The sequence below is a fragment of the Ranitomeya imitator genome, chromosome 2, assembly GCF_032444005.1.
Source record: "Ranitomeya imitator isolate aRanImi1 chromosome 2, aRanImi1.pri, whole genome shotgun sequence".
NCBI lineage: Eukaryota > Metazoa > Chordata > Amphibia > Anura > Dendrobatidae > Ranitomeya > Ranitomeya imitator.
This window is the reverse complement of record NC_091283.1, coordinates 156,240,740-156,254,564: the sequence shown is the minus strand read 5'-3', so window position 1 is coordinate 156,254,564 and position 13,825 is coordinate 156,240,740. Positions and strand designations below refer to the sequence as shown.

Here is a 13,825-nt window from a genome sequence, read left to right as displayed (position 1 = left end):
GGACCGCTGTCCCATTACACAGGGCTGCTCCTCCTTACACAGGACCGCCGTCCCATTACACAGGGCTGCTCCTCCTTACACAGGACCGCTGTCCCATTACACAGGGCTGCTCCTCCTTACACAGGACCGCTGTCCCATTACACAGGGCTGCTCCTCCTTACACAGGACCGCTGTCTCATTACACAGGGCTGCTCCTCCTTACATAGGACCGCTGTCCCATTACACAGGACTGCTCCTCCTTACATAGGAACGTTGCCTCATTACACAGGGCTGCTCGGTCAGACTGGAGTTCTCGGCTCGGCCCCCGGGGGCGCTGTGTGGCGGTCGGTACAGGAGGCGGCTCCTCACAAGCAGGAGATAGAGCGGCGGCGGTGGCGGAGGACACGGAGCCTCTCACCGGAGTCATCACTCTGGGACATGCAGCCGCTGCGGTTGGTTTAGGCCGGGAATCCGGAGGGACAAGAACCGGGGCCTTCCCTCCCCGGAGTCCGGACACACGGTACCGGAGAGCGCGGCCCCGGGGAGCGGCCTATGAGCAGCAGAGATGTCCGGGAGAATAGAGAAAGCAGGTACCAGGGAGGAAACCGTGTCTCCGCTGGGGGGAAAGCGGCCTCTCCCTGCAGCCCCGGGGCATGCATTCTGTACAGGCCCAGGACCGCTGTCAGCGGCCGGAGAGGAGAAAGCGGGACCGGGGATTGAGAGGGGGCCTGGGGGAGAGGGAGGGAAAGGAACCGGGGAATGAGAGGGGCTCCGGGGCGGGGAGAACTACTAACAGCGGCCGGAGAGGAGAGTGGAGGCCCGGGGAGCGTGAGGAGACGGAGAACCGGGGAGCGTGGAGGGGCTCGGAGCAGAGCTCCTGACAGCGGCCGGAGAGGGGCGGAAAACCCGGGCTGACAACTGTGGGACACTAGGAGAAAGGGTAGTTCGGGGGTCCCTTCGGTTTAGAGAGGCAAATGTGGGCAAGGGTTCACTAGGACCAGGGGAAGGGACCGATGGGACACTTGGGGGGTCTTATCTGAGGGATGTGAAAGTGAACAGATCTCAGGGAGGACAGAGATGGTTGGGAGTTGCTGCAGTATGGGGGGCTCGTGTTGTGGGGACCAGTTAAATGGTGAAGCGGTGACACTAGAGGCCTGTATAAATGGGGGCGATGAGAATCAAAGCAGTTCGGGATTGGGGGGCCCTCTCCTGGGACAAGGTGTATGTGCAGGTTATGGGGTTGGCAGGTTCCAGTCTAGTATTCATGTGATGTCATCTCGTTTTACTCATTTTTGGGGGGTCCGTGTCCTTCTCACAGGCTGTACCCCACCATGCCAACTTTGTCCATCATTTTGTACCAAGATCTGTTTTCCTGGGCATGCTGGATGACCACCAGTATGGCCGCCATAGGTTCCTACTCTCTCTGAGCGGTACTGACCACTACATTGGTTATTAACCAGGTGACTAGAGGAAGGTGCAGGGTCTTCGTGCACCTGAGGAGGGTTCTTATTATCTCCTGTTTTATTTTGGGGTGTCCAGGCGCTTAAGAGAAGTCACTGTGGCCTAAAGGGTCTTCTGTTTGGCCCCTGAATTACTGATTTTTGTCCTCCGTGACGTAGATTGCTGTGGGGGTCCCTGTATTGGGTGCAGAGCTGTAATGAAATGTCCTGCTACTTTCTAATGAGCTGTCAGTTCGTCTGATTTGTCTTCAGTGAGCGGAAACATCCTTGTTCACATCCCAGATTCAGAGATCTCGTCCTTGCTTTTGACTGTTTGTTACAGTGTATCAGTCTGGACAATCTTCTGGGCAAATCACATGTTGCCTGTTTTGACCGTTTGCTACAATGTATCAGCTCAGACAGATACAGTTCTGCAGTGATTTATTGTAGCGAGCGTAAGGATTCTGTAGCCGATGTTTTGTAACAAACCTCCAGTTTAGGCCTTTATGGCCTCTGAGGTAAACTATGGCGCTTCCATTCCCTGACAGCTCGTCCTGTGGCTAGTGGTATGTGATGGTTGTACTGGTCATCTGTCCTTTGCAGCACCCCCTATCTGTCCCAGTGGTCAGCGCAGTCACTGGACAGATCGGGGTTCAATGCTCATCCCTCTATACATTTGGAAAATACTTTGTGTATTCGGAAATGTGATATCTGCAGGAATTGTGAGCCAGAGAATTAAAGGGCCGATCACTATAGAAGGTATCCTGTAGGAGGGGATGACAGGTTATGACATCTCCAGTAAAGGATGATGGGGATCACCTTAGGGGCGCGGATGTCTCCGGAGCCTGAGAGGTGACATCACATTACAAGTCTGATGGATCTAAATAGTTTTTGTTTTATTCAAGAGCCAAAAATCCAACAGGTCCAGTGTCTCCGAAGTGAGGACCGAGTGTCCCAGCAGCACAGTGTTTCAGGATGGACTCGTGTGTTATAGGTTGCAAAGAGTTACATAACTAAAGAAGGGTTCCCCAGCAGCACAGAGTATGTCAGGAGGGGAGTGTGCTGATTTTTATAGAGGTTACATGGTGGATGAGGCACATTCCACAGAAACACAGGTTATTTCAAGAGAGACTGATCTCTTTCAGGAGAAGATTGTGCTGGAGTGCACATCCTGAAATGATCAGTGTCCCCAGCAGCACAGAGGATTTCAGTCAAACTAGCGTACAAGTTAAGGCAGCTCTTCTCCCCCCACCAATTCCTTAAGATTAAATCAGGACTCTTGTAATCTGCAACATGCTATTTGAATGTCCCTTCTCTGCTGGGAGTTGTAGTCTCTGCTCATCTGCAGGTCGTTGGTCAGTATTTCTCTATGGGCTGACATGTGTCCGCCAGATGTTGGCACCTGACAGTGACTTCATGGTAAACACAGGCGCATCTGCCGTCCGTGATCCCGGCCGCGCCCAGAATGAAGCCTGTTGGGACCCTTCACTCCCAACCCAGAAGTGAATAGTGATCCCATAGTGTGACCTATAATGCGCAGGCTGTTGCCCTCTGTTTTCAGCCACATAGATGCCTCGTCGGCCATACATTCCCCAATCCAGCACTGTTCCATTACTAGGATAGTTTTCTCTGGGAAGGGTGGCCATGTTCCCTGGATCAGACAGATGGTTTCTCATAGATGCTGTACGCGGTTTTGTGGATTGGAGGAGGAAGCGCCGGCACTCAGATTAGGATAGTCAGTTGGCAGTAGTCGGATTTCCTCCTCAGCTGGTCGTGTCAGTGGTGTTCCCCCTCCTCCTCTCTCCGTGTGACGTGATATCAGTAGTGAATCATGTGCCCGCTCCTGGTGAATGGTTGCAGTCAGTGATTGACACCTGGCACAGAGGGCAGACATATGTGGCGGTGCAGTCAGCGCAGTGTCGGCGGACCTGGAGCCCTCCTTTCATTCCTCTGACAGATGTGAGGCTTCCTGTTCTGCATTCCTGGCAGCTGAAGAATGTCGTGAATTAGCCGCAGATTTCATGGATTGTTTAGAATTTTTCTGAGGAGATGAAGTGCCGAAACTGTAAGACGCTTGCATTCATCATCCGGGTAATACTGGGAGTGATTGTCCTTGCTGGTGTCCAGTGTAGATTCACTTATGCCATAAGATGTCTGCATTGATTTTCCTCCAATCATGTCCATTAAAGGGACTCTGTCACCTGAATTTGGCGGGACTGGTTTTGGGTCATATGGGCGGAGCTTTCGGGTGTTTGATTCACCCTTTCCTTACCCGCTGGCTGCATGCTGGCTGCAATATTGGATTGAAGTTCATTCTCTTTCCTCCATAGTACATGCCTGCGCAAGGCAATCTTGCCTTATGCAGGCGTGTACTATGGAGGACAGATAATGAACTTCAAACCAATATTGCAGCCAGCATGCAGCCAGCGGGTAAGGAAAGGGTGAATCAAACACCCGAAAACTCCGCCCATATGACCCAAAACCAGTCCCGCCAAATTCAGGTGACAGGTTCCCTTTAAAACGAAGATGGAAGAGAGAATTTCCAGTCATTGTTTCAACATCTCTGCTTGCTGTAAGTGAACAATAACATTCTTGTTTAGGGTATGTGCACACGCTGCGGATTACTCTGCAGATTTTTCCGGAGTGATTTTGGTAAATCCGCAGGTAAACCGCACTGGGGAATTACCGTGGATTTACCGCGGTTTTTTGTGCGGATTCCTATTGAGGAGCAGGTGTAAACCGCTGCGGAATCCTCCCAAAGAATTGACGTGCTGTGGAATAAACAATGCAGAGTTTCCGATCATTTTTTTCCAGAGCATGTGCACTGCAAATTTTGTTTTCCATAGGTTCATATAGTACTGTAGACGCATGGAAAACTGCTGCGAATCCGCAGCAAAATCCGCAGCGTGTGCACATACCCTTAGGGTATGTGCACACATTCAGGATTTTTCTCATTTTTTTCACGATAAAAACGCATAAAAAATGCATACATATGCATCCTATCATTTAGAATGCTTTCCGCAATTTTTGTGCACATGATGCGGTTTTTTTTTCCACAAAAAAAACGCATCGCGGTAAAAAAAATTAGCATGTTCATTAATTTTGCGAATATTTCTCGTTTTTCCTGCTATTTAATGCATTGGAAAAGCTCCGGAAAAAAACGCGCAAAAACAGCATGCTGATTTCTGGCAGGAATGTCCGGTTTTGCCAGTAAATTTGTGCAAGAAATCCAGAACATGTGCACATACCCTAATACTACGAGGCTTAACCCCCTGGCAAACCCAACACTTACCACAGCTGAGAGTCTGTTACTATTGAATCCAGTGCGGACCAACCTCTGTATTGATATATTGTAACAAACTATCCAGGCATGAAAGCCAAGAGTGGATACAAATGTAGCAAACCCTCCAACTGTAAAAGGTATTCCACCTGTACCTCTGAGGTTACATAAAGTTTATATTCATTGGCCGCAAATGGAGATCTTGAAAATGGTGAGACATTGATGCACAAAGTCTGAGAAAGTTAGAATTTTCACCATACAGTGAGCAGACTTTGCTTACAGTGAGCCTGAAATCCCTGGAAAGTAAAAATTTGCTGTTGGTGAATGGGAAAAACAATCCTTGTGATGTAACTTGTCTAGTCCTAACTGGTAGATGAACAGTGAATGGCTTGCCTGGTAAGCCATGTAGTGACCGATGGGAGTGATATGAGGGGCTCTGTCTGACATCCACATGCCCAGGTGGCACAGCCCCTTTAATGAGGCAAGGAAGCCCGAGACCCTATCATGTGCTCCAGTTAGGAGAATGCAATTTTTTTTAATTTTTTTTTTTTTTAAACAGCTGCTTGTTGATGGTTTCCCTGTAGTTCCCGGTTTCAGCTTGTTGACCCCTCTGTGCAGTGATGGCCGCCTGCCTGATGCCATTGTTTGACATGACGCTTGTGTGTGTAAATGGCCGGCGGTGATGGGAGACAGACTAGAAAAGTTGATGCTGCTTTCCTCGACATTACGAATTTGCTTGAAGCCCCTTGCCCGGCGGCCTCTGTGGCTTTTCCTCCTCACCACCCCCCGGCGGCCTCTGTGGCTTTTCCTCCTCACCACCCCCGGCGGCCTCTGTGGCTTTTCCTCCTCACCACCCCCCGACGGCCTCTGTGGCTTTTCCTCCTCACCACCCCCCGGCGGCCTCTGTGGCTTTTCCTCCTCACCACCCCCCGGCGGCCTCTGTGGCTTTTCCTCCCCACCAGCGGCCTCTGTGGCTTTTCCTCCCCACCAGCGGCCTCTGTGGCTTTTCCTCCTCACCACCGCCCGGCGGCCTCTGTGGCTTTTTCTCCCCACCACCGTACTGTACATGTACTTAATTATTAAAGGATTATTTTTCTGGAAAAAATGGCATGGGCTCCCGTTTAATTTCCTTAACCAGCAGAGGGAAAGCTGACAGATGGGGGCCGATGTTTATAGCCTGGGAATAAGACGCTCCCATTGCTAACCCCATAGTCATATTGTATAAAAACACACACTGGACATGTTAATAAAGCCTTAGACATGATAGAACATCTTAAATAATTTATTTAATCTCCTCAGGAGCTGTAGGTAATTGCTGCCCTTGAAGGCCCTGCCCCTCGCTTGCTCTGAGGACCACTTGCTCTGGGCTTGGCCCTTCTTGTGTCTCTCTCCTTCCACTGTGATTATCTGGGAGGATGTTTTGCTCCAGGAAGCGGCAGTAATCTGAGGTCAGGGGCGGAAATGTCTCCTTCACCCTCATCACCCGCCTGGGCGAAGCTTTGATGTCTGAGAGGAGTCTGGAGCTGCACTGATATAAGAAGAGCACCAGCTTATAATAGTGCAGAAGCGTAATCAGAGAAGTGGTTGATATTGAAGCGCTGGAGTCCTGGGTTCAAACCCCACCAAGGACAACATCTGCAAAGAGTTTGTATGTTCTCTCCATGTTTGCGTGGGTTTCCTCCGGGTTCTCCGGTTTCCTCCCACATTCCAAAGACATACTGATAGGGAATTTAGATTGTGAGCCCCAATGGGGACAGTGATGATAATGTGTGCAACCTGTAAAGCGCTGCGGAATATGTTAGCGCTATATAAAAAAATAAAATTATTATTATTATATTAGTCACATGATAGAAATGTCTTAGCACTGGGATATGTATCAACAGTGTTCTTGGGGGCAGGAAGGTTTCTACACTAGTAATGGCTGATAACAGTTAATAATAGTGCTCACCTGTCCTACGGTCTCCTCTCCCCTGTAATGGCTAATAACAGGGAGTAATAGATTGTAGTCGTGTCCTACAGTTACCTCTCCCCAGTAATGGCTCATAACAAGGAGTAAAGGTACCTTCACACATAACGATATCGTTAACGATATCGTTGCTTTTTGTGACGTAGCAACGATATCGTTAAGGACATCGTTATGTGTGACAGCGACCAACGATCAGGCCCCTGCTGGGAGATCGGTGGTCGCTGAACAAAGTCCAGAACTTTATTTCGTCGCTGGATCTCCCGTGGACATCGCTGGATCGGCGTGTGTGACACCGATCCAGCGATGTCTTCACTGGTAACCAGGGTAAACATCGGGTAACTAAGCGCAGGGCCGCGCTTAGTAACCCGATGTTTACCCTGGTTACCAGCGTAAAAGTAAAAAAAACAAACACTACATACTTACCTACCGCTGTCTATCCCTGGCGCTCTGCTTCTCTGCACTCCTCCTGTACTGGCTGTGAGCGTCGGTCAGCCGGAAAGCAGAGCGGTGACGTCACCGCTCTGCTTTCCGGCCGCTGTGCTCACAGCCAGTACAGGAGGAGTGCAGAGAAGCAGAGCGCCGGGGATAGACAGCGGTAGGTAAGTATGTAGTGTTTGGTTTTTTTTTACTTTTACGCTGGTAACCAGGGTAAACATCGGGTTACTAAGCGCGGCCCTGCGCTTAGTAACCCGATGTTTACCCTGATTACCCGGGGACTTCGGGATCGTTGGTCGCTGGAGAGCTGTCTGTGTGACAGCTCTCCAGCGACCAAACAGCGACGCTGCAGCGATCCGGATCGTTGTCGGTATCGCTGCAGCGTCGCTTAATGTGAAGGGGCCTTTATAGATTGTACTCACCTGTCCTACAGTCTCCTCCCCAGTAATGGCTGATAACAGGGAGTAATAGATTGTACTCACCTGTCCTACAGTCTCCTCCCCAGTAATGGCTGATAACAGGGAAGAGTAGATTGACATTGGGTAGATTTTAGGCTGGCTTTAGAAGTCTGGAGAGGGCAATGCGTAGGGCCTGTTGCGGGGGCAGCAATGATTCTGCTGGAGGGCAGATGTGGCTGATGGCAGAGAACAATAGATGCTGCTGACGCCTTCTCTCTGCTGGTGATCTCGCCACTCTGATACATTGTCAGATATAATAGTAACGAGTCCTCAGCTGTCAGACACGTCAGCAGTAGTGTTGAGCGATACCGTCCGATACTTGAAAGTATCGGTATCGGATAGTATCGGCCGATACCCGAAAAATATCGGATATCGCCGATATCCGATACCAATACAAGTCAATGGGACATCAAGTATCGGAAGGTATTCTCATGGTTCCCAGGGTCTGAAGGAGAGGAAACTCTCCTTCAGGCCCTGGGATCCATAGGGATGTGTAAAATAAAGAATTAAAATAAAAAATATTGATATGCTCACCTCTCCGGCGGCCCCTGGACTTCACACTGCTAACCGGGAGGCTTCTTTGTTTAAAAAGCGCGCCTTTCGGACCTGTGAATGACGTCCCGGCTTCTGATTGGTCGCGTGCCGCCCATGTGACCGGCACGCGACCAATCAGAGGCCGCGACGTCATTCGCAGGTCCTCAATTAATTAGCAGTTTTGTGAATGAGAATGACGTCGCGGCTTCTGATTGGCCGCGTGCCGGTCACATGGGCAGCACGCGGCCAATCAGAAGCCGCAACGTCATTCTCATTCACAAAACTGCTAATTCTAGGAATTGAGGACCTGCGAATGACGTCGCGGCCTCTGATTGGTCGCGTGCCGGTCACATGGGCGGCACGCGACCAATCAGAAGCCGGGACGTCATTCACCGGTCCGAAAGGCGCGCTTTTTAAACAAAGAAGCCTCCCGGATAGCAGCGTGAAGTCCAGGGGCCGCCGGAGAGGTGAGCATATCAATATTTTTTATTTTAATTCTTTATTTTCCACATCCCTATTGATTCGATACCGATACCCGATATCACAAAAATATCGGATCTCGGTATCGGAATTCCGATACCGCAAATATCGGCCGATACCCGATACTTGCGGTATCGGAATGCTCAACACTAGTCAGCAGCACAGATGTGTGCAGTTATGGCAGTTTGTTACAATGTGTCAGGCGATCAGACACATAGACCTTTGTTATTTATTTACAGCTCTTGGATCAGACAGATCTTCAGTCCACCACTTTCATGTCTTTGTGCAGGTAGGGAAGTGACGCTGAGCGCCCAAAATACTCCAGAGGTTTTCATTTATAACCTTAGACCTGTGGTCGAGCCTAGGACTGCTGTTCTCGGGATTGTGGGGGTCCTGGCAGCTCTCCATGTACTGTGTCATATGGGTCAGTGTGCACCTGACCATCTCATGTGGCCTGTACCGCCAGGTGCCGCCACTTACCTAGGACTCAGCTGGGATTGGACTGGGGGCTGTGGTTCAACATTGGGGGCTGTATCCCATATTCCGGGCCTGTTTGGCTGGTGAATGTGATGTAGACGCCTGCGGTGCACTGTTGTCCGATGGAGTAGTAGTATAGAGACCCTCCTGTCTGAGTATCCATTATGGCTGTTGTGTAGGGGATGTTAGGTGGAGTAGTCCCACTAATGTGCCACGTGTTGGACATGCAGCACATTACAATGTACGCTGCGTGCAGAATTTTTAGGCAAATTGTATTTTAGAGGATTATTTTTATTATTGATCAACAACTATGTTCTCAATGAACCCAAAAGACTCAAATGCCAAAGCCTAATATTTCTGGAAGTTGGAGTGTTTTTTTTTTTTTTTTAGATTTTGCTATTTTAGGAGGATATCTGTTTGTGCAGGTAACTATTACTGTGCAGAATTATTAGGCGACTTTATAAAAACCAAATATATTCCTATCTCACTTATTTATTTTCACCAGGTAAACCAATATAACTGCACAAAATTTAGAAATAAACATTTCTGACATGCAAAAACAAAACCCGAAAAAATGAGTGACCAATATAGCCCCCTTTCTTTATGATGACACTCCGCAGCCTCCATCCATAGATTGTCAGTTGCTTGATCTGTTTACGATCAACATTGCGTGCAGCAGCCACCACAGCCTCCAGACACTGTTCCCAGAGGCGTACTGTTTTCCCTCCCTGTAGATCTCACATTTTATGAGGGACCACAGATTCTCTATGGGGTTCAGATCAGGTGAACAAGGGGGCCATGTCATTATTTTTTCTTCTTTGGGACCTTTACTGGCCAGCCACGCTGTGGAGTAGTTGGAGGCATGTGATGGAGCATTGTCCTGCATGAAAATCATGTTTTTCTTGACCGATACCGACTTCTTCCTGTACCACTGCTTGAAGAAGTTGTCTTCCAGAAACTGGCAGTAGGTCTGGGAGTTCATCTTCACTCCATCCTCAACCCGAACAGGTCCCACAAGTTCATCTTTGATGATACCAGCCCATACCAGTACCCCACCTCCACCTTGCTGGTGTCTGAGTCGGAGTGGAGCTCTCTGCCCTTTACTGATCCAGCCTCTGGCCCATCCATCTGGCCCATCAAGAGTCACTCATTTCATCAGTCCATAAAACCTTTGAAAAGTCAGTCTTAAGATATTTCTTGGCCCAGTCTTGACGTTTTATCTCATGTTTCTTGTTCACAGGTGGTCGTTTTTCAGCCTTCCTTACCTTGGCCATGTCCGAGTATCGCACACCTTGTGCTTTTTGTTACTCCAGTAAGGTTGCAGCTCTGAAATATGGCAAAACTGGTGACAAATGGCATCTTGGCAGCTTCACGCTTGTTTTTCCTCAATTCATGGGCAGTTATTTTGCGCCTTTTTTTTTCCCAACACGCTTCTTGTGACGCTGTTGGCTATTTGCCATGAAACGCTTGATTGTTGGGTGATCACTCTTCAAAAGTTTGGCAATTTCAAGACTGCTGCATCCCTCTGCAAGACCTCTCACAATTTTGGACTTTTCAGAACCCGTCAAATCTCTCTTCTGACCCATTTTACCAAAGGAAAGGAAGTTGCCTAATAATTAAGCACACCTTATATACGGTTTTGAGGTCATTAGACAACACCCCTCCTCATTACAGATATGGACATCACCTGATTTACTTACTTGGTTGTTGGCTCTCAAGGCTGAACAGCTTGGAGTAGGACAACATGTATAAAAAGTATCATGTGATCAAACTTGCCTAATAATTCTGCACATAGTGTAGAGTCAGGGGCTGCTGCTCAGTTTCGGCTTCTGTAATGTACGTGTGCGCTCAGCATCGGGGTAAATCCGCGTCTGACATCTCAGTATTGGCCTGTGGAACACTATAGGATTGAGTGAAGGCATACAGAGATTAACCATCACAGTGCCAAATCCTGGAAGTGTAGCCCCTAGATCTTGGCAGTCCCTGTGCCCTACCCCTTGTGAGTGTGGATTGTAGTTTTATATGTAGCAGTGTACAGTACAGTGTACAGTGCAGTGCCATTTTACCTCTGTGCACCCTACAAGGACTTGTCCGGCACTGTATATGGGGGTAATTGTTGCACGTCTTTGTTTCCGCTGCTTCTTGCTATTTTCCCATCAGAATTTCTGACTCCTATAAATGTCTCTTGTGGTGACTGCCGCGGTGAAGCACTCTGCAGGACGCCCAGGAATGTTAATATGTAGAAAATTGGGTAAATCGTCACATCAGGTCCATATTCTGGAATTATCGGCTTATAGAAGGCCAGATATTCCCACTTCTTAAAGGGATCTTGCAATGTAGCAAAATGAGTGTAGCTGCATCTATCATGGTATTGTCTTTATGGTGACGGCGCCGGACCCCAGCAGGGCTTGGAGGGAAGGAGCCAGAAGGCTACCTGCTGCTCTTACCCTTTCTTTCTTTTTCTTTTTTTAAAGTATTGGGGTTCCTGGGAAACCCATCATAGCTGTGCCCCAAATATCCCTTCCATTAGGCCGTCCATATGAGCTCGCCAGCAACTATGTGGAGACGTTTATAGTAAAGATCGCACAATGCAGCTGTCGCAGCAAGCTCAGTCAGCCGCTGATACGGTGACTCATGTCACTGGTCACACCACTAGCTGCAAAGCTATACTTTGGGCTATATTAGTAACATAGGTCATGAATGACCGTCCCGACCCACCCAACTTATAATTGTCAACTGTCCTGAAACGGGCTACATCACCGGTGACTTGCTGTCCGGACACCGCTGAGCCGGACTCGGCAGATTTCTGCTTGTCAGGGGTGATGCCCGGCAGACACCTGCTTACATCTATACAGGAAAGCTGGGGTATGGCATCTGTGTGCCCGACCTTAGGGCAATCATCACTTTCACATAATGGAGAGTTCTAGACTATCAGATCCTGAAGGGAAGGACTTTAGTAAATATACCTGGTGACTGTTGTAAAGTAGCAGCGGACAACCAAGGGGTAAGAACAAGCGAGTGCTTACTCCATCCATTGCCCCCCTGAACTTACCACCTGCTGCCATCTTCCCCAGCAGGCCCAGCTGTGGATGAGACGAGTCTGTCCCACTGGATATGACTCTAAGGGGCCTGTGGGACCACAATGTTTTTATTCTTTTTAATTGGTCTGTGTGGTGCACCACTGCTGTGTGCGAGGGGACTACCACCACCATCATCCTCATTTACTGCCGGACTGGACTGTGCGGATGGAGCAACAGAGGGTACATACTGCAGGTGCTAGGATGGGCCGGTGATGATCCAGTAGTGGCGGTCCGGCCCCTGGTGAGCCATCCCACTGGTGCCAGTCCTCTGTGGCCGGATCCATTATTCTGCATCTGATATTGATCTGGGTTATTGTCCCAGACAGTGCAGATATAAGAAGAGTCCTCTCCACACATGGCGCCAGTTTTTACTTGAAATGTCGGGCGGCGTTTTGTTGTGTGTGTCCAGCCCATACATTGTAGTGGGGAGGGGTGATGTAATCATTTGTCATTGCCCGGCCTGTGACCTCTTTTGTCTGATTGCTCAGTGAGGTGGTAAAGTGGAGCCCACCATCCCCGGCCTACTCCTCACATCCTCCGTTCCTCCATTCTCAGAAGTTTTCCTCCATTTCTCTCCAAGGCCACAACCTATCGGGGTGCGAGTTCATGGCCGCCTGCATCACTTCATCAGCCTAATTAACAATGTCTAATGACCAGGCAGCCGCAGTGCCACAGGCGGGGATGGTCCTGCTTCCGCTCCGCTGCCCCCTAACTAGGCTCTGCCTCCATTAGACCAGTGGCTGATTATTTTGAGGATGCGCTGAGCGTGAAGTTCAGCACCAGTTACACCGCAGGTTATTATTATTTTTTATTTATATAGCACCATAAATTCCATGGTGCTGTACATGAGAAAGGGGTTACATACAGAGTTATGGATATCGTTTACAGTGGTGGTGCAGTGGTTAGCATTGCAGCCTTGCAGCGCTGGGGTCCTGGGTTCTAATCCCACACAGGACAACATCTGCAAGGAGTTTGTATGTTCTCCCCGTGTTTGCGTGGGTTTCCTCCGGGTTCTCCGGTTTCCTCCCACATTCCAAAGACATACTGATAGGGAATTTAGATTGTGAGCCCCAATGGGGACAGACACGATAATGTGTGCAAAACTGTAAAGCGCTGCGGAATATGTTAGCGCTATATAAAAATAAAGATTATTATTATTATTACAGTGACAGACTGGAACAGAGGGGAGAGGACCCTGTCCTTGCGGACTTACATTCTATTCTCTAGGTTAATGACCTTTCTCACTGGGGTTGTAATAACAAGGGGCTCTGCCACCGGCCGCTCCCGCCTGTGATTGTGGGGTGATGAATGGATATGTATGTACAGTATATGACGTGTGTTTCTACAGTACTTAAAGGGACACCCCAAATTATGACTTGTCTTCATCATTATTTCATGTCTGTGGACTGTGTCTCCAATCCTCTGCTGGAGCCCGACCGATCCTGCTTACTTTTTGTAGTCAGGAGGACAGGATTCCAGTGGGGTTCTCCTTTAAAGCTGCATTAATGCAGACGGATATTGAAATGCCCCCTTCCTGCATGTTCTTCTCCGGCCCTACTGTCCACACATGTCTTCTTGTTCCTGCATGGAGCTGTACGCAGCTCCCTGCAGACTGATGCATTGGAGAGGGGGGATCAGTGCACATTGAAGGACGATTTTGGCCTTCGCCGTGCATTCCTGTCCTGATCGTTCCCAGT

The 13,825-nt window shown here is 49.1% G+C and overlaps 1 protein-coding gene across 10 annotated transcripts in view; it reads left to right on the top strand.

Annotated features, from left to right (window-relative positions):
* The first annotated feature begins 315 nt into the window (after positions 1 to 315).
* RAPGEF1 (Rap guanine nucleotide exchange factor 1) overlaps positions 316 to 13,825 on the top strand; it is a 62,702-nt gene continuing 49,192 nt past the window's right edge. For 6 of the 10 annotated variants that reach the window (XM_069747568.1, XM_069747564.1, XM_069747563.1 and 3 more), the window contains exon 1: positions 318 to 569. In XM_069747568.1, coding sequence (XP_069603669.1) covers positions 545 to 569 — 25 coding nt within the window. In that variant the 5' untranslated portion in view covers positions 318 to 544. Of the gene's footprint in view, positions 570 to 13,825 lie in introns of all 10 variants that reach the window. The other 4 variants (XM_069747567.1, XM_069747565.1, XM_069747562.1 and 1 more) reach the window with 2 other exon arrangements.